Source organism: Mixophyes fleayi, chromosome 11 (assembly GCF_038048845.1).
Source record: "Mixophyes fleayi isolate aMixFle1 chromosome 11, aMixFle1.hap1, whole genome shotgun sequence".
Lineage (NCBI taxonomy): Eukaryota > Metazoa > Chordata > Amphibia > Anura > Limnodynastidae > Mixophyes > Mixophyes fleayi.
In genome coordinates, this window is record NC_134412.1 from 80908341 (window position 1) to 80931981 (window position 23641).

A 23641-nucleotide genomic window follows, 5' to 3' on the forward strand; every position below is an offset into this window, starting at 1 on the left:
TTGGCCAGGAAATTTTACATGATACGCTACTGGAATTTAGCCTTAAATGTTCCCAGTCCCGTCCCAATAACACCACATAGCAAACTATTGACTTTTAATATAGCAGATCTATTCATAGACTATAAACTGTGCAAAATAAAAGATTCTGGGGATTTTGCGGATTCCTAGTGAATGGATTAGGAGTAGGTGATGGGACCACATTGAGATGTTATTTCATGTAGAGTATCTGTATGAATATAATCCCATACTCATAGCTGAAATTTATTAAATGAAACCTCACTAAGGTTATGGTGTTAACATGATTATCCAGGGGTGTAACTGTAAATATCTGGATCTTATAGCAAGATGAGACCCCTCCATACACCATCATAACATTATACTCACCACAATGTCACCGTATCTAATAGAGCAGAATACTAATTTCAATAACAACAATCTGGTGCATTAGTCTGAATTTTATATACAGTAATTTTCCCCACAATATTTTCCAATTGGATCAATTTGCAACATGCTATATTTGTACTTTAAGACATTTTATCTCAAGGGTATGTCTCATAGCAGTCACATTGCAATGGCTATAGTTACACCCTTGTGTATATCACCAATTTGAAAATCCAAGCAGGATCTCGGAAGCTGAATAATTGTATAGAGGTAGAAGTTTCTCAGACATTAAGGGCATTATTTGTGTAATATTCACACAGATAGATTTTCTGGGACTCGTGGCTTTTTGCGACATTGAACAATATAAATATTATTTTTTAACAATTTCCTCTTAACTGAAATATATTAAATAAAATGTACACCTATTGTTGTTTCATTGACATGGTTGCCAGTGTGAAAATATGCCTTATTTCATGAGTTAACATAACAGATTTCTGTAAATATGCGATAATCAGTACTTGTCTCTGTAAGAAATGATGTAGCTGCCTAAGGGATTATGCTTAATCAGATATATTATCATACATAAAATTTGTGAAATAGATACACCTGCACTTCTTTGAATTAATGAAATGTGTACAAGTGAATAAAATCATAATAAAAATTAATATCTGTTAGTCAAGTGTTGAGCTGAATGTATTTTATTTGATTGCTAGCAAAAATGTGTTTTCTGGTAGAATAAAATCAATATTCCAGATAAAGTGAGAATAATCATAGCCCGGTTCATTTAGAAATCAAGTGCATAGCAGAGAGGGCATACACACCAACATAGATCAGAGAGCAGAGAGGGCATATGCACCAGCATAGATCAGAGAGCAGAGAGAGCATATGCACTAACATAGATCAAAGAGCAGAGAGGGCATACACACCAGCATAGATCAGAAAGCAGAGAGGGCATACACACCAGCATAGATCAGAGAGCAGAGAGGGCATACACACCAACATAGATCAGAGAGCAAAGAGAGGATACACACCAACATAGATCAGAGAGCTGAGATGGCATATGCACCAGCATAGATTAGAGAGCAGAAAGGGCATATGCACCAGCATAGATCAGAGAGCAGAGAGAGCATACACACCAGCATAGAATAGAGATCACAGAGAGGGCATACACACCAGCATAGATCAGAGAGCAGAGAGGGCATATGCACCAGCATAGATCAGAGAGCACAGAGGGCATACACACCAGCATAGATCAGAGAACAGAGAGGGCATACACACCAGCATAGATCAGAGAGCACAGAGGGCATACACACCAGCATAGATCAGAGATCACAGAGGGCATACACACCAGCATAGATCAGAGAGCACAGAGGGCATAGATCAGAGATCACAGAGGGCATACACACCAGCATAGATCAGAGAGCACAGAGGGCATACACACCGGCACAGATCAGAGAGCAGAGTGGGCATACACACCAGCATAGATCAGAGAGCAGAGAGGGCATACACACCAGCATAGATCAGAGAGCAGAGAGGGCATACACACCAGCATAGATCAGAGAACAGAGAGGGCATACACACCAGCATAGATCAGAGATCACAGAGGGCATACACACCAGCATAGATCAGAGAGCACAGAGGGTATACACACCAGCATAGATCAGAGAGCACAGAGGGCATACACACAAGCACAGATCAGAGAGCAGAGAGGGCATAAACACCAGCATAGATCAGAGAGCAGAGAGGGCATACACACCAGCACAGATCAGAGAGCAGAGAGGGCATACACACCAGCATAGATCAGAGAGCAGAGAGGGCATACACACCAGCATAGATCAGAGAGCAGAGAGGGCATACACACCAGCATAGATCAGAGAGCACAGAGGCCATACACACCAGCATAGATCAGAGAGCACAGAGGACATACACACCAGCATAGATCAGAGAGCACAGAGGACATACACACCGGCACAGATCAGAGAGCAGAGAGGGCATACACACCAGCATAGATCAGAGAGCACAGAGGGCATACACACAAGCACAGATCAGAGAGCAGAGAGGGCATAAACACCAGCATAGATCAGAGAGCAGAGAGGGCATACACACCAGCACAGATCAGAGAGCAGAGAGGGCATACACACCAGCATAGATCAGAGAGCAGAGAGGGCATACACACCAGCATAGATCAGAGAGCAGAGAGGGCATACACACCAGCATAGATCAGAGAGCACAGAGGCCATACACACCAGCATAGATCAGAGAGCACAGAGGACATACACACCAGCATAGATCAGAGAGCACAGAGGACATACACACCGGCACAGATCAGAGAGCAGAGAGGGCATACACACCAGCATAGATCAGAGAGCAGAGAGGGCATACACACCAGCACAGATCAGAGAGCAGAGAGGGCATACACACCAGCATAGATCAGAGAACAGAGAGGATATACACACCGGCACAGATCAGAGAGCAAAGATGACATACACACCAGCATAGATTTAGAAAGCAAGTTAAAAGACATTCTCCAAACCCTAATGATATTGCATGAACTAGGTTTTGACCTAGTTGCAGGCTGTGCTTGTGATCTATATAATTGTAGTCACACCATATTCCTATAAAATATTTTTATTTATTTGTACATGTATTTATAATAATAATTACAATTTAATTAAGTGATGCAATATCCTCCTCATAGCTGATTTCATTTCACTATTTCTCAGACTATACACAAAAGGGTTTAACATTGGTGCAACAACGGTATACATGATAGAGACCATTCTTTCCTGAGCCATGCCGTAACTTGATTTCGGTCTAAAATACATAATTATTCCAGATCCGTAAAATATAATAACGACTATTAAGTGAGAAGTGCAGGTTGAAAACGCTTTCTTCCTACCGGAAGTTGAATGGATCTGGAGAATTGTTGAGATGATCTGAATGTAGGAAAACATTATTAATATAAATGAACCGATAGTGGCGGATCCACCGATGAGTAAAACAAGAAGCTCATTAATCCAGGTGTTTGTACATGACAGTTCAAAAACAGGTCGAGCATCACAAAAGAAATGGTTAATTTTATTGCCACAGAAAGACAAAGAGAAAGTGAGGACAGTGTGTATGAGAGAATTTGCTGCCCCAATAATCCATGAGCCAGTGATAAGCACTCTGCCTACTAGTTTGTTCATAATGATGAAGTATATAAGAGGATGACTATATCGATCATAAGCCATGGCTGCAAGTATATAGCACTCTGCTCCAGCAAGCAACCAAACGCAGTACATCTGTACAGCACAGCCAGTCACAGAGATTGTTTTATGTTCTGATAGGGTGTTTGATAACATATTGGGAACAGTGGCTGAGATATAACATATATCCAGAAAAAGAGAAGTTGGCTAGAAAAAAGTACATTGGGGTGTGAAGATTCGGGTTGAATCTATAGGCAAGAATTATATATATATTTCCATTTACTGTAATTATATAGATGCACAAAAAGATCAAGAAAATAAATACTTGGAGTTCCTTTATCTCAGAGAGTCCTACTAGAATAAATTCTGATATAGCTGTAAGATTGTGTCCATTCATTTTGGAATGTGTTATTTGTAGATAAAAGAGAAATCAGAATTGATTTATTGCAGGTTTAAATATAGGTTGTAAATTAGGTTATGGTCTTTTCTTTTTAGAGATAAGCAAAACAGTTTTTAGTGTCTACATATATTAGTGTTTCATCCAAGCATAATCAGTACAAGGAAGTCACACTAAAAATGTTTGGAATTCAGAACAAAATTGACTTTTAGAATATCCACGAAATATTATTAAAATTTCAAATTGAACAAAATGTACATTAGAACTTACTTTTATAAACCCTTAATACATCTTTCAAATTCAGATTTTTGTTTGAGCCATTAATCAAAAAAAAAATTGTGAAATGATTTGCTGGAAATTGAGTTACTAGTCAAATACCATTAGTAGTCCTGTGAACCAAATTGCTGGTGTTTTGTTAATTTCTACTCTTGTGCACACAAATTAAAAATAGTTTATCTCCCAGTTGATCACATATAGTAAATAACATAGATTGGGCTTAAATTGTTGAAGCACCTTAAACAATATCTGTAGCATATTCAAATAAATGCAAATGAATCATCATACCGTGCAAAATGTTACTTGTGCAGTAATATCACTGAGCACAGACTGTCGTGTTTGTGACAATAGTGTTTTAAACAGTGGAAAAAACTTGGAAAAATTAGGATTAGTGTTATTTTTTGTAGTCATTTGTTCTTAATCAGAAGCACTGAGCACCTGACACAACATAGCAATCAATTTTTTCTTTAAAATTGTTTACCAAGGATGACATTGCCTACATAGGACTGAGAAAGCCAAATGATCTCACTTAATTATTCTCCCTTAATTACAGTCCCTTTATACCAGTGTTTCTCAACTCCAGTCCTCAGGACCCCCTAGCAGTACATGTTTTCCATATCTCCTTGCTGGAGCACAGGTGTATTCATTACTGACTGAGTGTAGCAGGTGGTATAATTATATCACTGGTCACCTGGCAATCCTGCGTGTTAGTGGGTCCTGGGGACTGGAATTGAGAAACACTGCTTTATACAGTGAACCATAGAATATATCAAAAATGGCATTCTTTACTACTTTCCTATTTAAGTTATTACCATCTTATTAAAATAATAGTCTTTCCTCCATAGAAGTTATTATTAGAGTATAAAACCACATAAATTCCATTTGCTGTGATTTGGTTAACATTTTACTATTGCTTTTTTGTTATCTCTTTACAATTTTACCAGATAATCGGTTTGTCATTTGCATTGCTTAGTTTCCTTCCAGGACGTCATGTCAATCATTTTAGCATCAGGCAGCAGTAAGTCAGAGTAAAGATGGTGTCAGACAAGTTCTTATCCATCTTGTATTATTAACCTTAAAAAAGCTCAATCACTCCATTGCTCACTTTGCAATGAAGAGGTTAAAGCATAATCACTTTCTACATCTTCCATTTCCACTTTATTTCAGTGTAACCATTACTGGAGAAATAAAGTTATATTACAGCTGGAAAAGTGCTAGCATAAAAAGTGCCTGTCTGATACTACTGTAATTCACAGTGAATAGTAGTAAACTGGATACTGTTATTTGACAATAAACAAAACTTTAATAATTGGAGCAAAATAACTCATCAAAACAATTGCTTTGCATTTAGAAGCAAAATGTTAACCACAACAACCAGTTTGCAAGAAGCTTTTATCTCTCTTGCGCAAGTTAAAAAGTAAGAATAAGTATATAATTTAGATGTCTAATTGAGGACATATTATACATCATATATGATAAGGAGACATTCCCAGTGTGACATTATAACACACTACACTGCACATATTGTAACATTTTGCTGATATATTGATCTGTTTTAGTATATATATATATATATATATATATATATATATATATATATATATATATATCACAATAAAAGATATACAATGGCGCTTAAGGCATATATCAGTACACAAATTAATTGCAACATAAAGTCTATGTTCTTCTTAGAAGTACACTCCCCATGTACAGGTGGCTGCCAATCCTCCTTTCGCCAGGCGGTGTTGCATGGAAAAATCTGTAGAAAAAAGAGATGGAGGAGGAGGCGCACAATAGTGTAGTACAATAATGCAAATGGAGTCATACACGAATCCACAGTGGGACTTGAGCACCAATGATGAGGAAACCAGAGACCAAAAAATATGTATATATCACCCAGGTGTAAGTGATAGGGGTGTATACGTATCAAACATGGAAATTCCACGACATATGACCAGTGTATTGTCAATAACAAATCCCTTAGCCTGAATTAGGGATCACCAAATCCACATATATATAGATGTATGCGTACCAGAAATAAAAACTTTTCCGCTTATCTGGAATGATGTTCCATAGACAGCACGATCAGGTCACATTCTCTTTAGGCAAAGAGGTCCAGTTTATTTTCTCAACCCGGTGTTGCGAGATGATATTTTCCAGAAATTCAGAGAGTTGCTTATAACAGAGATGTCCTGGCATAAGGTATAGGTACAACAGTAGTGTGCTAAAAAGGCTGCAGCTCTATCTCTTGGTTGTCAATTATTCAGGATAAAATCAGCACGAAATTTGTTAAATAATTAATATGCCCATGCAGAACAAAGCTTAGCTTCTTTTTCAAGTTTTGTTTTCCAAGTGTGTGGTTAAATCAGTAGACATTCACTCTGAAGCACAAATCCCATTTAAAACACAATCCCTCTTGGTAGCAGAGATTTCTTGAAAACAGCAAGTTATCAGACTGGTTATACTGGAGCTCCGCCCATAGGCACTGCCTGTGGGCTCAGCCTTCTACTGTCCTGACAACAAGCCAGCAAGCTCATTTGAGCCCTATGACTTCTGGCAACAACAGACATTGGCAGGTCTAGCCTGCTATATGCAGACTTTATAAGTGGATACTGTTTACCAACCCTCAACATATAGCTCCCAGCTATATGCAGGGCCGGATTAACCATAGGGCTAACTGGGCTATAGCCCAGGGGCCTATGGCATCCAGGGGGCCCTTGAAAGTGCTCAGCAGCAGTATTGATCGGTCGGGGGCAGGGGAATGAAGGCCCCCTTAGCCCAGGGGCCTCCAATCCCCTTATCCGGCCCTGGCTATATGCTACAAGGGAACAAGACTTGAAACACCTCATACTTGGGACCCTATTACTGCCTCGTTAAAGGCATACCTATCAATATTCTGCCTATTGGGAAGTCTGTCAATTTGCCTACCAGACTTCATAGCTCCATACGAGGAACCATTACTTTGTGATACATTACTGCATTGATAATCTCTGTATGTTTATGAATATTTGTCCTTTTGCACTGTATGATATGAGATACTTCTTTAGGTTGCAACCTTACTCTGTATTCACATTGCATGTTTTTATGTGATCTATACAACCCTATCAGGAATAAATACCAGGGTTTTCTATTGCTATTTTCTGCACCTTATGTGTGCACCAAGGGTCCTCCTGTTTTTGATTTCAAGTGTATTGTCTAAGGGTTGGGACTACCCCTTAATTCTTTGTCCCCCAGACGGCCATTCTTTCAATACCCTCTAACAAGGGAGCGTGAACCACCCTCCACCTTTATTCTCAAATTTCCAACTGTTAGAGGAATTGGTAAAGGGGTGCAAGCTGTTCTACAGTGTCAGTTTAAGAAATGTTAGATTTACAACCCATGGACACCTTCTCCTCAAAGTTACATGAAGGCCCAATTCATTCTTCAATCTAAGTGTTCTGACCCTTTGAATTTCCTGTTTGGTGACAGACCTATATCTAGAACTAGAAGGTGACGCATGAGAACTTTCAGAAGATCCATGTTCTTGGTGGGAACACACTTTAGCACTGGGCATTCTAGTACAAGCAGTAGAAGGACCAATACTAGTAGTAAAGAGAATCCAGTTATTGGTTCTCTCCCTTTCCGCATCTGACAATGAAATTTCAAAGTTCCTCTGGAGAATTTTGAAGACAAGTAAAACAATTTTCTACTTCCTTTGTTGTTCTACTAAAATTAAATGAATTTGTTCTTTGGTCTTATATGGTGACCATATTGAGGAAGAGCCATGTGATCTTTCATGAGTTCTACTAGCATTCCATTGGAAATGGCAACTCTCTAACTGCACATCTGAGCCAGAAGTGGTGAATACTATGGACATGCTATGTCTGTATGCTGTAAAATATCAACCTGGGTAAGGACAGCTTGTGAAGCATTATTTTTGGCTGGTCATTTTGTTTAAGGGGGAACTCATTTCATCTTCACTCTCGATCTTTAGAACTTGTTAGGAAAATTATTGTGTACTGAGTTTTTTTTTTATTAATTTATTCTTTATTTATCATTATATCTTTCACAAACACAGCATAACCTCAGTCAGCTAAGTGGTTAGCACTTTTGCCTCCCAGCATTATTAGATAAGTTGTATTTATAGAGCAAAAATTTCAGTAATAAAAGTAAAAACTATATATATATATATATATATATATATATATATATAAATAGATAGATAAATAGATACATACAATATGTAGTCACCGGCACGGTGGCTCAGTGGTCAGCACTTCTGCCTCACAGCTCTGGGATCATGAGTTCAATTCCCGACAATGGCTTTATCTGTGTGGAGTTTGTATGTTCTCCCTGTGTTTGCGTGGGTTTTCTCCGGGTGCTCCGGTTTCCCCCCACTCCAAAAGCATACTGGTAGGTTAATTGACCCTAGTTTGTCTGTGTGTGTATTAGGGAATTTAGACTGTAAGCTCCAATGGGGCAGGGACTGATGTGAATGAGTTCTCTGTACAGTGCTGCGGAACTAGTGGCGCTATATAAATAAATGGTGAAGATGATGATGAAATCGTGAATGCCCATCTAACGCAACAAGATGACCGCAGATGGGTATCTACACTAACAATTTCTATATTATACAATAAAAATATAGTCTTATACACACTTGTTCCTTATTGTGATTAGTGTGTAAAGTGTACTACTGCATTCTAGTCGTGTATTTTGTTAAGTCAATGACAGCGGCCTGTCCAACAGGCTGCTACTTGATCAAGTTCTCCATCAATACCTGTAGCCTCTATTCATTTAACTTCTTGGCCCCTCTCTGTCAAGTTGGCAGCTGGACCACTTACCAGGTTTCTGACTGGTTAAGTACATGTGCCAAATGGCAAAGGCTACTCATTCCATAACCCCACTCCAGAATCAAACACTCCTCCCGTGCGGCCCCCCTTCACTGGAACGACCTCCCTCGCTCCATCCGTCTCTCTCCTAATATGTGCTCCGGGTGCTTCGGTTTCCTCCCACACTCCAAAAACGTACTAGTAGGTGAATTGGCTGCTATCAAAATTGACCCTAGTCTCTCTCTTTCTGTCTGAGTGTGTATGTAGCAAATTTAGACTGTAAGCTCCAATGGGGCAGGGACTGATGTGAATGAGTTCTCTGTACAATAGATATATAAGTCAGAAGGATTTTGGAACTGCGGACTGATAAACTATAAATTTAAATTAAAAATAAAACCTTCTGTCCATGACCAAAAGATACTTTTGAAGAAAAACAGGTGAAAAAAATGTAAAATCCACCTTGCCAACCGTTAAGCATAGGGTGGATCCGTTATTTAATGAGGTCGTGTGGAAGCCAGTGGTACATGAGGTATATTTGGGGTTGAAGGAAGAGTTAATTCAACCAAACATTAACAAATGGCAGAAGATAATTTCTCACAGTAAGTGAATAAATTGAAATTGAAAACAGTTTGGATATTTCAGTAGCACAACAATACAAACCTTGCCTTAAAATTAACTATGAATTATTTACAGGAATTAAATAATAAGGTTTGGGAATGTCTTTCAGTCTTAAATATTATAGAAATTATTCAGGCAAATCTTAAACATATAGTGCAATGCATGAAGTCTTATTTAATATACTATTTATATGCTAGAAGAGTTATGCAAAGAATAGTGGGAACAATTCCTTGGTGAGAATAGAAATATTCTTAGCTGTCTACAAAAAAAAATTTGGAAACTGGAGGTGTTACTAAGTATTGACTGACAGGGTGCCCAAGCATTTGCACATGCCAAATTCACATTTTAATGTGTTAGCAATAGAATACAAACAGCACTTGTGCATTGAAATGTGCAGAAATAGGCTAGATTAAATATATTTTTTTATTTTCTTGCAATTAGATAAAGGAAAAACTTTTGAAGACCATAAAAAATGAAATCTTCCCTGAGGTACACTTATGCAACTCTAGGAACATATTTCAAATTTTAACAAATCAATTAGCAAAACTTTGCATGGAAGGCTACTTCTGGGGGCAAATGTATCAAGCCGAGAGTTTTCTGGCGGGTTTGAAAAACCAATCAGATTCTAGTTATTTATCTACAAAATGACATCTAGGGCTAGATTTACTAAGCTGCAGGTTTGAAAAAGTGGGGATGTTGCCTATAGCAACCAATCAGATTCTAGCTATCATTTTGTAGAAGGTACTTAATAAATGAAAGCTAGAATCTGATTGGTTGCTATAGGCAGCATCCCCACTTTTTCAAACCCGCAGCTTAGTAAATCTAGCCCCTAGAATCTGATTGGTTGCTATAGGCAACATCTCCACTTTACAAACCCGCCGGAAAACTCTCAGCTTGATACATTTACTCCATGGTCTCAAATGCATTTAACAGGGTATTTTATTCTGCAAGGAGATTCTTGTGATATCACATGATGAAGTCACAGGGATCTTTGATTATGCACTTCAGCATTAAACATTGCACATAATGTACAACAAGCACAAGACTGAGGGCTAAATTTACTAAGCGGCAGGTTTGAAAAAGTGCAACCAATCAGATTCTAGCTTTCATTTATTTAGTACCTTCTACAAAAAGACAGCTAGAATCTGATTGGTTGCCATAGGCAACATCTCCACTTTCTCAAACCCGCAGCTTAGTAAATCTAGCCCTAAGTCTGTATGGTTCCTGGTCATACCACTGAGCCCTTTTGCTATGATTTTTTTTAATAAATTGGAGATAGGAAAAGTACGTTGGATCCACTTTAAGTGTCTCAGCAATTGTGCATAATCAACTGAACACACCAAGTTTCATGAACATTTGACGAGGTTTGTGTTTTTGCAGAATAAAGGTTAATGTGATGTTTGATTTGTTGTATAACCATATATTATGTATTTATTTAAATCTAAAGCTGGCCACAATTTTTTTTTTTTTTAACAAACTGGTTCAAAATTTACACTTGTTTTGACCAAAAATGCTTGTTTGCTCCAAACAAAGTGGGATCAAATGTAAATTTTGTAAGAATATAAATTCAGGTGTGTGTAGTTACTTATCTACAGGAAACATTATGACCTTTGTGTTCTACTTATTTGGCCAGGCTATCGAATGACCAAGGGGTATATTTACTAAACTGCGGGTTTAAAAAAAGTGGGGATGTTGCCTATAGCAACCAATCCGATTCTAGCTGTCATTTTGTAGAATGTACTAAATAAATGTTAACTAGAATCTGATTGGTTGCTATAGGCAACATCTCCACTTTTTCAAACCCGCACTTTAGTAAATATACCCCCAGATCTGTGAAAATCTGGCTTGTAAGTGTGTGGCCAGATTAGCCACAGATCAGTTTATTTGGCAGCCATACGTTTTACTAATAATCAAAAGCAAAAAAGGTAAATCAACATAAATTAATAGGCAAAGACCAGGAATGATTTATTGGTTTCTATGTCCATATAGACAATCCAATATTCATGAGTGCTTTTTTTACATCATTGTTCCTTAAACTATATATAAAAGGGTTTAATAGTGGGGCCACCACTGTGTACATGACGGCAACCAGTCTATCCTGATACATGGCATTGCTTGATTTGGGTTTGAGATACACAAACATGATAGATCCATAAAATATGGTGACGACTATTAGGTGGGAAGTGCAAGTTGAAAAACCTTTCTTCATTCCTGAAGTTGAGTGGACATTTACAATTATTGATATTATTTGTATGTACGAAACATTTATTAATATAAACGAACAAAGAATAACAAAACCACTAGTGCAAAAAACAACAAGTTCGTTGGTCCAGGTGTCGATGCATGAAAGTTTTAGCAAGGGAGGAATGTCACAAAATACTTGATCTATCTTATTATCGCAGAAAGGCAGTTTGAACGTGAGGACAGTATGTATCATAATATTGACTGAACCAATGAGCCAGGAGCCAGCTACGAGCTTAATGCAAGTTGATTTATTCATGACGGCACTATACCGTAGTGGATGGCATATGGCGTTGTTTCGATCATAAGCCATAGCCGCAAGTACATAGCACTCTGTGCCGCCACAGACTCCGAAACTGTACAATTGTAAAGCGCACCCATAGAAAGAGATGGTTTTACTCCCTGACAGTAAGTTTGACAACATCTTGGGAACAGTAGATGATATATAACATATGTCTAGAAAAGAAAAATTTGCAAGAAAAAAGTACATAGGAGTCTGAAGATTTGCACTAAATATATAAGCAATAATTAATGACATGTTTCCAAGCAGTGTAACTATATATATACATAGGAGTAAAACAAAACATATAATCTGGACTTCTGAAATTTCTGAAAGTCCCACGAGAATAAATTCAGATATAGTTGTATGATTTTTGCTATTCATTTTGTCACTTGTTTCTGTAAAAGAAAGATTGATTTGGTTTTTCATAGAACTATGGTAATAATCTATGATGCGAAACATGATACAAAGTAGTAAAGAAACTAATAGAAAACATTGTTTTTGAAATGGATATGAAACTAGAGATGTCCATGGCGTTATGGTGACTGCCAACTTCCTTGACAACCTTGGTAGACCATTGTTTTACAATATATTTTACCAGTATTTGGCCCCTTTAGCAGATAGGGTCTCATTTAGAGTTAGGAGCAAATCCAGGTGAAGGGTACCTGGACAACCCATGGGTCTCATCTAGAGTTGGATGCATTTGAGAACCGAGCGTAGGTGGAAAAAGACGCATATGTATGTTGAGTCGAACACATATCATGATGCATCCAGCTAAAAAAACAATAGTAATAGCGGCAGACACACATCAATATTTATGTGTCAGGCATACAAGTGTGTACACTTTATTATTATTATTAATTTTTATTTATAGGGCGCCACTAGGTGTCCGTAGCGCCGTACAGGGACAAATAAAATTACAATACAAGGAGAGACAGCACAGTACAGTAAACAATAAGCACAGTAACTCCGTGAGCTCAAAGCACAGCTAGGGGCGGGGGAGGGGAGAGGGGAAGGACCGTATACGACGGAGCCCAAGAGGGAGGGCACGGATGACAGGGAGACCCCTAGAGGGGAGAGATGGGAGCGAGAGGGGACGGGGCGAAGGAGGGTCCTCGAGGAGGAGGGCAAGGTAGCTGGAGAGCAGAGTTAACAGTGGTGAAGACAGGAGGAGAGGTGACCCTGCTCAAAGGAGCATACAATCTAAGGGGTGGGGTAGACAGACAGACAGACAGAGAGACACGGGGGAGAGAAGGAGGAACGGGGGATAAGGGAAGGGGAATGAAGAGGAAGAGGCAGAAGAAAAGGTAGGAAATTAAGTGGGAGACACTTATGCCTAACAATAGCTTAGACATGCAATTTGACAGTTTATTAGTATAATAATATGGAGTGTCACATACACCCATTAGTAGTAGTACTCTTTAAGGCCATCATCATTATGACGGGTTGGGTATCATTTTCCGGCCGTGGAAACCCGACAGTGCTTACCCCGGCTGGAGGAAACCGAAGAGCTGTTCGCCGACTGACTGAAATGAATGACGGCTTACAAGGATGACTTTTCTCAATTGCGGCCTCTGAAGACGCCGGCAGTGGTGGCTGGCATCACATTAAGGAGACTCAATGTGATCCGACTTGTTCATGTAATAATTTAAGGAGTCAACGCCTGCACAAGGTTCATTACTATACCATGTACCTTGTACAGGCGTTGCCTCCTTAAATTATTACCTAAAGTTTATTTAACGTTACTATTATTTAAAGTTGATCTAGGACATGCCCCACCCCAACTATAAATCTGTCCCCACATTTTAATTTTACTTCTCCCCTCTAATGCAACATGGTTTTGCCCAGGTGCAAAGTTACTCCTTTTTTTATGCTTTGCTCTCGTTAATGACTCAGACCCAATGTGTACAATCATTGGGGTTTAGAAAGTGGGACTGGGAACGTCTTGGACAACTGAAAAGATCACCACAAAACACAGCCTACTATCACATTTATTAAAACCTTCTCATTACACTTTTCTGTGTCTTGTCACCCAATTTACTGCTGGTTTGACCCCTGTTTAGGATTGCCTCCTGAAAAATAAGAATTTAATATTTCAAATCTCTTTAAAAAAATAAATAAAAAGTTGTGCGGAATGCCGTGTTCACAGCATATGGCATTTTGCTGCAGACATCTATGTACTTTTTTGTAACAATAGGTCCTCAGTCCCCAACTACAATTTTGTGATATCGCACCAACACTTGCGCCTTCACTTTCTAAATGACCCCAGGTTTTACTGTTTTTCAGGCCCCAACTCACATCAGAAAGCATCTTCTTACCTTAAGTTTCTGTGTAACGTCAGTGTTTAGTATTATACCTGTACAGTGATCATCTCATGTTTGTACAGCTCCACGGACTATGTTGTTGTTTTCTTACGCTTTTTTAACATATCGTCAATATTGATGACCACACCATGAAGGAATAGGAATACTGGTAACTTCGTTAACACGTTACAACATTACTATTCAAAACTGAATTGTACTATTTGTCTACACGCTGTTATTTGTGCTGCATATATGTTAAAATGACATTTCTATAAAAGATAAATGACGCAGACAGAAGTCTAGAGTATCTACTCTTTTCAAAATGCACCCTTTGGTGTATAATAAAATGTTTTTTCATTCCGACATTTCACTGAACATGAACATAAGGGAGAAGAAGACAGTAATAAATGGATCTGGAACAGCAGATGAATAGGATAATTGCTTCATTGTCATAACATTTCTGACTAATATAACATATTATCCATTATTATATTGCCTCGTGGTCCAACGGGGACAATTCCCTGGATATCACAGACATGGCAGTGTTTTGCTAAATTGTCAAAGAGGGACTTGCAATGCTTATGAAATAATTATACTTGTGTTCTTGTTTTATTGACCTGAAAAATATAGAATAAATAGAGAATTAGATTGTCTTCTTTATGTACCGTAGTCGAGTAATAAGTCATCTCTCTTATTTATGTTCTTTACATAAGGAAACTAGACGAACATTTTAAAGGAAAGCATTTTCCACATTTTTTTTATGCTACTTTAATTAATTCAAGCCACTAAATAAAATCCTAATTTTATTCTGTGATATTTAGTGTTCATGGAGATACCAAACATATGTACTTTTATTTAAAGTGTTTATGCCTGTGTATTGTGTTCACCTTTTTACCTTGTTTTATCACATCACTAGGATTTTTAGATAGATAGATATCATTCTGTTCATGTGCAGGGGAGGGCTGGCAAATTTTAGCCCGGGGGGCAAGACTCCACTCAGCAGCCTATTAGGAACATTTTAAAGTAACAAAAATGCAGGTGGCCCACTGAACCAGCTCAAGGTAGCCCACTATATGACAGGCCTGGGGGGCAGATGCTCCCTGCCCCCCAGTTCAGTCTGCCCCACTCATGTGATCAGGAAGGGAATTAGGGTCTACATGCCTGCCCCTTAATTCCTGAATATGGGCGGTACGGTGGCTTAGTGGTTAGCACTTCTGCCTTACAGCACTGGAGTCATGAGTTCACCTCCCGACCATGGCCTTATCTGTGTGGAGTTTGCATGTCCTCCCCGGGCTTGCGTGGGTTTCCACCGGGTGCTCCGGTTTCCTCCCACACTCCAAAAAGATACTGGTAGGTTAATTGGCTGCTAACAAATTGACCCTAGTCTGTGTGTGTGTGTGTGTGTGTGTGTATGTTAGGGAATTTAGACTGTAAGCTCCAATGGGGCAGGGACTGATGTGAGTGAGTTCTCTGTACAGCGCTGCGGAATTAGTGGCGCTATATAAATAAATGGTAATAATAATAATAATAATATGACCTGTGTTCCACCAACAGTAGCTTTCTGGAGTTCTTAGCTGTGGCTTCAGCCCACAGTAAACCACGCTGTGGTCATGGCGCCTGTTGATGAAGGATTTAAAGGATGGTGACAACATCCTGTGTGAGAAAGCCATTACTGTAAGCTTACACTAATTTCATGATATCGTATCAATGAAAGGCACATATGGGATATGTTAGAAAAAATTATGTAAAATGATTTTAGAATTTTTGTTACCATAGGAAAAAATATTGAAATAAGCACCATAAAAGGAGATTTCTGAAAATACCATGAATATGGCAGTCTTTGAGTCAATATCTTACTGATTAGAATTTTCAGAGCATGACACCCAGCTTCTGTTGACACAGATTTTCTTTTCTTTTTGAAAGCCTGAGATGCTTTGTTTCTGTCAATCACGTGTATAATATACTGTGTAACACACAAAAAATCAAACATGGGTGCAGTCTTTAGGCCCTGTAAAAAAGCAAAAGGGTCAATTCATCCATGACCATTTGTACAATAAGGCCCCCATTGGGGCAAGGGTCTTTAGACCACTCTTTTCTACAAGGCCACCAAGGCTTTCCTTTGAGTCAGTTCAAATATATGCAAACAAGGAAAATGTATCAAGCTGCCATTTTGAATTTCCAGCGATTTTCTCGGCGAGTTTAAAATCGCTGAGTTATTAGCCAGCGATTTGATGTAAAATTACTGCAGATGAGTTTCTTTCAAAATCAACGTTTTCAACAATCGCTGCAAATCGCTGTCTCGACTTTTCCCCACTCTAGCTATACAAATCGCTAAATGTATGAAGCTGCGATCTTGCAAACTCACCCGAGTTTGAATTCAAAATCGCCAAATACAACACGCTGCTTTTAAATCAGCTTGATATATTTACCCCCTGGTGTCCTCTCACTAGGACGTACTACACTCTAGCCAAGAACATCGCCACCAACAGACTCATTTTGTCCTGCTTTACTCTCACCGGTAAATGGCAGGTAACTAGAACCAAGCCTATTAAATAAGGACACTGTCAGGATACACATCCCATAAAAAATATTTAACTAAGAATCCTAAAAGGAGAAGTGCTATCTGGAAATGCCATTTAATATAAGGCCCTTCACCTTTTGGAAAGTCTTATTTAAATATTTTCCCTATCACTACTCATTCCAGTGAGGCTGCTTCTATGGTTCTTCACCCTGCAGACCAGAGCAACCTGCCCTGTACTGATGAGACCAAAACAGGCCAAGACATAACTATCTAGGGGTGAATTTTCTATAGAAAATCCACCTTGTCTTTAGGAGAGATTTATTTTGGAGAGGTTTATTTATAAACTCTTCTTCTTTTGGAGAGGTCAATTTATACAATTGTTTTTAAAAACAAAAATAAATTGGAAGCATGTACTTTATGAATGACACTTTATACACCTAATATAGTTCAAATATTTATTTCGTCAGAACCAGTAATAAAAGATTTTCTAAACCCAATGATGGAGCCAGTATTGCTGATCTTACTGCAAGCCAATCCTTGGGAGATTTGCCCATCTATAACGAGAAAATATTTTAATAAAGACAGAAGGTTGCAAACAAGTTAATACAAATTATAAATCATCTTATTATCAATTGGCAAATATGTTATTTTTTTTTTAATTATCAAGGAATAATGTAGGTGTTCTAAATGTGTGCAACTGAAGCACCAGCCTTAGTCAACTTATTTAGTAACAGATAAAGGATTTTATAATCACTTTCACTTCATTATTTTCTTCAGAGGTGGAACCCTGCTTGGCAGAGATTACATGAGAACCAAGGTAGTGCTTATTTAAAAACAGCATCAGTAGAACACAAGCTGTAACCCTAATCATGTATTAGCTATCATCAGAAAAGAATGAAGAAAGAGAATAGGGGCCTAATGATGTAGTGTATTAACACAAAGCCTAGTGCACTAACAAACGTAATACAAGGTAGCTGTGCACCAAATATATAAATTGATATTAGGCCTATCTGCATTATTCTTGAGGTTGTGATGTATATCTGGTGGTATGATGAGGAACCCTATGCAATCTGAGAGTACATGGACAACTGTGTTTGTGGGGTGTAACCATGTGACCTGCTGGGAGAGAAGGAGAGGACTGTGAGAGCCACCTAAGTGAGACAAGCTGTCATTGTAGCCATGGGGATAGTCAGCTGACTGCCAGAGAGAGGGTGATGGAGCAGGGTTTTATAGGAATCCAAAAAGATGTCAAATAGATAGAGCCGAAAACAGTGTCCCCTGACGCATTTCTCAGCCTTGAGTGGCTGTTTCATCAGAGGCAAGGTACTCGTCTCCAGCATGGTTTATACAAGAAAAGAGCGATCACATGACTCTCTTCGTCCAATCAACACAGGGGGGTAAATGTATTATAGTCCGATTTTGTCAAGTCGCCGGAAATCGGCGAGTTTACAGCTAAAATTTAAAGCGGCGCTGGCTTGTAAAAGCAAACTTACCTTTAGAAGCCAGCGCCGCTTTAAATTTTAGCTGTAAACTCGCCGATTTTCCGGCGACTTGACAAAATCGGACTATAATACATTTACCCCAGGATCTCCTTTGAGAATAAATAGTCCGTTGTCCCAGTGATTTCTAGTAAGCAAATGTAAGCGGGCGGCGGACAGTGACAGGTAACTGAGCTGGTATGGTGAGGAGAAAGCCTGAAGTAGTCAGACAGGAGTGAATATACCCTGTACCCAGGAGTCATATAAGGATACAGTGAGAGACGGCAGCCATTAGTAGTTTGTCTGCACATGTGAGGTAATTCCTGCTGCAGCAGTGAGATGCTAGTTACTCTCTCACAGACAGATTTTGCACAGTTAAAGTTTGACTTACACTTACATAGACTTAATTATCCTACAGAAAGGAGTTTGTCAGAGAACAGTGACAGCTTTCCACACTAGAAAAACTGCAGAATATTAAAGAATAAGAGCTGTAAGGTGGAGGAGTTAGAGTCCAGCAATAGTGACCTAGGGAGTCGGCCATTTTGTTCTGTCACCCAGCAAAATACTTTATGATAAATACAACTTTACAAGAGTCAGTCAGTTGTGTATTCCCAAATCCTGCTAAAAATCATCAGTTAAACCTAAGAGGAATGTCCACTTTAGCTTCCCCTGTATAGTATCAGTAAAACTGTGCCCCATCATATCTAACAGCGTATTAATGGTGACTAGCGGAAGTAGTGCTCAGGACTGGCAGGTTATACAGTGTTTCCAGTTCAGGATTTAAGAAGCTTGTAAGCAGTTTTAATCTACATTTATTTGCACCATCCACGCCTGGCCAGGGAAGAAACAACTATAATACATATAATATATTAGTGAAGTAATAATAGTTGGGATTGCCTTTTTACAGTTGCAGTTACCTCCAGTAGACACTGACAGCTCCATGCCGAGTAATCTAGGCATAATTCATAGATAATTGGTGCTGTGTTTATTTATGGTGATTGTCATACTGGAGGTAACTAAGGAATTTTGGAAGGAGGCTGCTGTATAATGTTAGTTAGTGTCAGAGTCTGAAACGCCAGACACTTTTATAGGATACCCTCCGTAGACTGTCCTCAGGATACTGTCAGTGCCCAACAGGGCCCTTTTAAGAACATCTTGGGCCCCCAGGCACAGCAGTGGACCTGGGCCCCTATATATACAATTTTTTTAAAAAAAATGATTATATATATGGGCCCTGCAGCCCAGGGGGGCCCGTCGGAGGCAGCAAAAAAAACCAAAAAACTGGAAAAAAAAAAGACAATACTTACCCTGCGGTCAGCTGGCGATCCGGCTCCCTCCATGGTCTCCTCCTCCGTCGCGCTCCGCAATGGATGTCGGGCGGTCGTGATGACGTCACGCCCGACATGCACTGCGAGCGCCGTACGGAGGAGGAGACCATGGAGGGAGCCGGATCGCCAGCTGACCGCAGGGTAAGTATTGTCTTTTTTTTTTCCAGGTTTTTTTTTTTTTTGCTGCCTCCGACGGGCTCCCGGGCACCTGCCCATTGTGCCCAATGGGAAAGACGGCCCTGGTGCCCAAGTTGTTCATTAGCCTCAGTGTTATTCTCAGGCACTGATTTTGGCTGTTTTGGAGGTGATAGTGACACTCTGAGTGGTAAAGTGGTGCATGAGAAGTCACTCTCTGCTATCTATCTATAGCGGAATGAACCGCCTAAGTGAAAGCTAATAGCGAAACGCGCGTCGGCGGACACCGCGCTCGCTGCTCTGAATCAGTTAGTCCCCTTAACTATACAACAGCCCGGCAATTAGAACTTAGAGCGGTTCATTCCGCTATAGATAGATAGCAGAGAGTGACTAGGAGGAGACAGTGGGGCACGGAGTGCAGACAGTATGCCCTCAACTGTAGCCAGACAATTATAACCTAGAGCGGTTTATTCCGCCTTAGATAGGTAGTAGAGTGTTATAAGGAGAAGACAGTGGGGCACGAAGTGCAGATAGTCTTGCACCTCACAGCCACAGAGGTCAGCCATAAACAGACAAGATTGGTTAATTAATATCAATATATACACATGTCTATAACGGAGTTTACAGCTTAGAAGACCCAGTGAGGGCTAACATTTTCCCTGTGGCTGTATGAGGGAATGCCCTATACTGTAGCAAAGTCACTATAGATACATTGTAGTTATTAAAAGGTAACACTGAATCTGCTATCTACAAGGAGATATTCTTTTGGCTGAGAGCAAGGGTGAAATTAAGTACAAGGGCTGGTGATACAATTGAATACATTTGTTGATAATCAATAAACCAGTCAATCAGAGCAGGGTTGCGGCAGGACAAGGGTCACTTGTCTTCTTAACAGTTTATGTTACAATTTACATGATATGTCATTACAAGTTTTAATATTTCGCTACTAGGATAATTTTCTTAATGTACTAATAAAGATTTATCTAAAGATTTTAACTACGAAGTCAATATACATTTATATTTTTCTAAACTCATTTCAAGAGTGCCCCATAAGATCATCCTTTTCTTTCCTCTCAATCTGTATAAATGGTGTATTGAATGTCAGCTATTTTCTTTTTTCTGGACAAATCACCACATTCATCAGAAACGTCTTTCTTATTCCACTTTCTCTCTTTCAGCCAAATATTTAAACTAAAATGTAGCCATCTATTTCCCCCAAGTATAGCAGTACCAAATAAACGTAATTTATACAAAGGGCTGACATTGTTATATGGTCCAGGAACAAAGCTGAACATGCTAGTTGCAAAACAAACAGGTTGGACAACTGCCTCTCTGGCTCCTGGCCCTTGACTCTCACACGACCCTTGACCCTTGGTTCTGGTTGTTCTATTACTTGACTCCCCAGACTCACCATCTGTACTTAAAGGTACAGTACACCATTTTATATCATTGGAGGTTAATAAACTCCCCATTCCCCTCTCCATCCATTTCCACTCTCAAATAAGAACTTTTCTCACTCGTATTACTTCTCTATACACTATTATAGGTTGTTACTTACGGACATGTGAAGCGTTAGACTGCTCTGATTCACCTAATTCCTTCCCCTGTTTCTTTCAGACAGTTTACCTTTCTTTACCTAAAAAATGTTTATTTCTAAGGGCTCTGATGCATTCAGAATTTCATTCATAAGTAGCCTTATTTGTATCCTGTCTGCCATTCTTCTGAATTTCCCATGTTCAGTATTAAAGCCTCTTTCACCCTGCAAATTGCAAATTGCACCCTGCAAATTACCTTAAAAAAATGTAAGAAATGGTACATTATGTTTTATGTTACATTTAAGCTTATCGCAGTACTATATGAAAAGCATTTTGTGAAAAAAAAACATGGATTGGTAATGCAGAAAGATTTAATTCTTTCCATCACAAAGACAAAACATATGGCACTTTCTGATTTAAAACAAAATTTAAATGAGTTCACTGCACACATCTAATCTCTAATAAACAAAAAATAGGGAGTATCACGAAAAGTCTACTCATATACAGCAATAGATACTGACGTTAGTACTTTTTAGGCACAATCAACTGTAGCAATTTTAGAAATGCTGCTTTCATTTCTTTATTCCTTATACTGTATATAAAAGGGTTTAACAAAGGTGCGATGATTGTGTAGAAGACTGACACCACTCTGTCCTGTTCTATTTCATACTTTGATTTGGGTTTGAAATATACAAAAAAAATGGAACCGTAGAACATAGTAACAGCCATTAAGTGGGAGGCGCAGGTTGAAAAGGCTTTTTTCCGACCAGTAACCGATTTGATTTTCAGAATTGTCGAGATGATTTTTGTATATGATAACATTGTTAGTGCAAATGAGCCAAAAATGACGCACCCACTTATGACAAAAACAGCGATTTCATTCACCCTGGTGTTGCTGCATGCCAGTTTTAGCAAAGGGGGAATATCGCAATAAAATGAATTCATTTTATTAGAACCACAAAATGGCAATGTGAATGTAAGTGCAGTGTGTATTGCAGCATTTATAGCGCTAATGATCCACGAGGCAGCGATAAGCTGAATACACGATATTTTATTCATAATCATGTTATAGAATAGCGGGCGACATATAGCGCTGTATCGGTCATAAGCCATACTTGCAAGTATGTAGAACTCGGTACCAGCAAAGAGCAATCCCAAGTACATCTGTGCGACACAGCCATAGAAAGAGATAGACTTATGCTCCACTAGAGAGTTTGACAGCAGTTTGGGACACGTGTCCGAGATGTAACATATCTCTAGAAAGGAGAAATTGGCAAGAAGAAAATACATAGGAGTGTGAAGATTTAGGCTACATTTATATGCAATAATTATTGATATATTTCCCAGCACAGTAACAATGTAAATCACTATAAATGCAGTGGTGAAAAAGATATTCAGAAAAGGAGTCTCTGCAAGTCCTGCGAGAATAAATTCTGTGATTGTGGTCTTGTTTTTCTCCATTTTTCCTGTAGATGATGAGAGATAATAGAGATAATGGTATGCATTTGATACAAAAAGAAAATGATGGAATTTTAATTATGCTTAAAACACATTGTTTGCAACTTAAATCGTAAAACATGTCTATCATTTCCAAATCAGCAACTCCCTACATGGTGCCTTGTTTTGACTCTTCACAGCCACTTCTCTGTAGCTATATTGACTCTAAATCGAATTCTTATTGACTCTTATTCATTGCGAGCTTTAAAAAAAGTTCTACTTTTGTGTATTCATTTTTTTTTTTTACTATATTACAGCACCTACACAGAGCCACAAGTTAAAATTTTAGCGTCTGGGCGAGAAACGACAATGCCGCTCCTCAATTTTAACCAAAGTAACCTAAAATAACTGGCCTCCCCCCTTCCTTTCAGTGGTACGCACTGTGTGGTCGCCCCTATCACACATACATACAGACAAACATAATAATTGTGGAAAAGTGGAATCTGTTGTCACATAATATTTTGTTCCCTAAGTCTGAACCTGGTAGGCATCAACGAAACATCACCAATTTTTTTTGCGGAAACTATCGAAATAATATACTTCGGCTCTGCACCAATTCACCTCCATCGCTTGGCCAGCAGACATACAGGTCTGTGCCTCCTCGGTGCACATTAAAAGTTCATGGAGAGGCGAAAAAATATTTAGGAGGCGC

At 38.9% G+C, this 23641-nt stretch overlaps 2 protein-coding genes and 1 pseudogene across 2 annotated transcripts; all 3 read right to left on the reverse strand.

Annotated features, from left to right (window-relative positions):
• Positions 1-3041: 3041 nt before the first annotated feature.
• Positions 3042-3966, reverse strand: LOC142106665 (olfactory receptor 5V1-like; annotated as a pseudogene).
• Positions 3967-11646: 7680 nt separating this feature from the next.
• Positions 11647-12576, reverse strand: LOC142106666 (olfactory receptor 5V1-like). Its single transcript, XM_075189657.1, has one exon. The coding sequence runs from the start codon at positions 12574-12576 to the stop codon at positions 11647-11649; it is 930 nt and encodes a 309-aa protein (XP_075045758.1).
• Positions 12577-22014: 9438 nt separating this feature from the next.
• LOC142106667 (olfactory receptor 5AP2-like) lies at positions 22015-22953 on the reverse strand. The gene has a single exon (XM_075189658.1). The coding sequence runs from the start codon at positions 22951-22953 to the stop codon at positions 22015-22017; it is 939 nt and encodes a 312-aa protein (XP_075045759.1).
• Between the last annotated feature and the right edge of the window lie 688 nt (positions 22954-23641).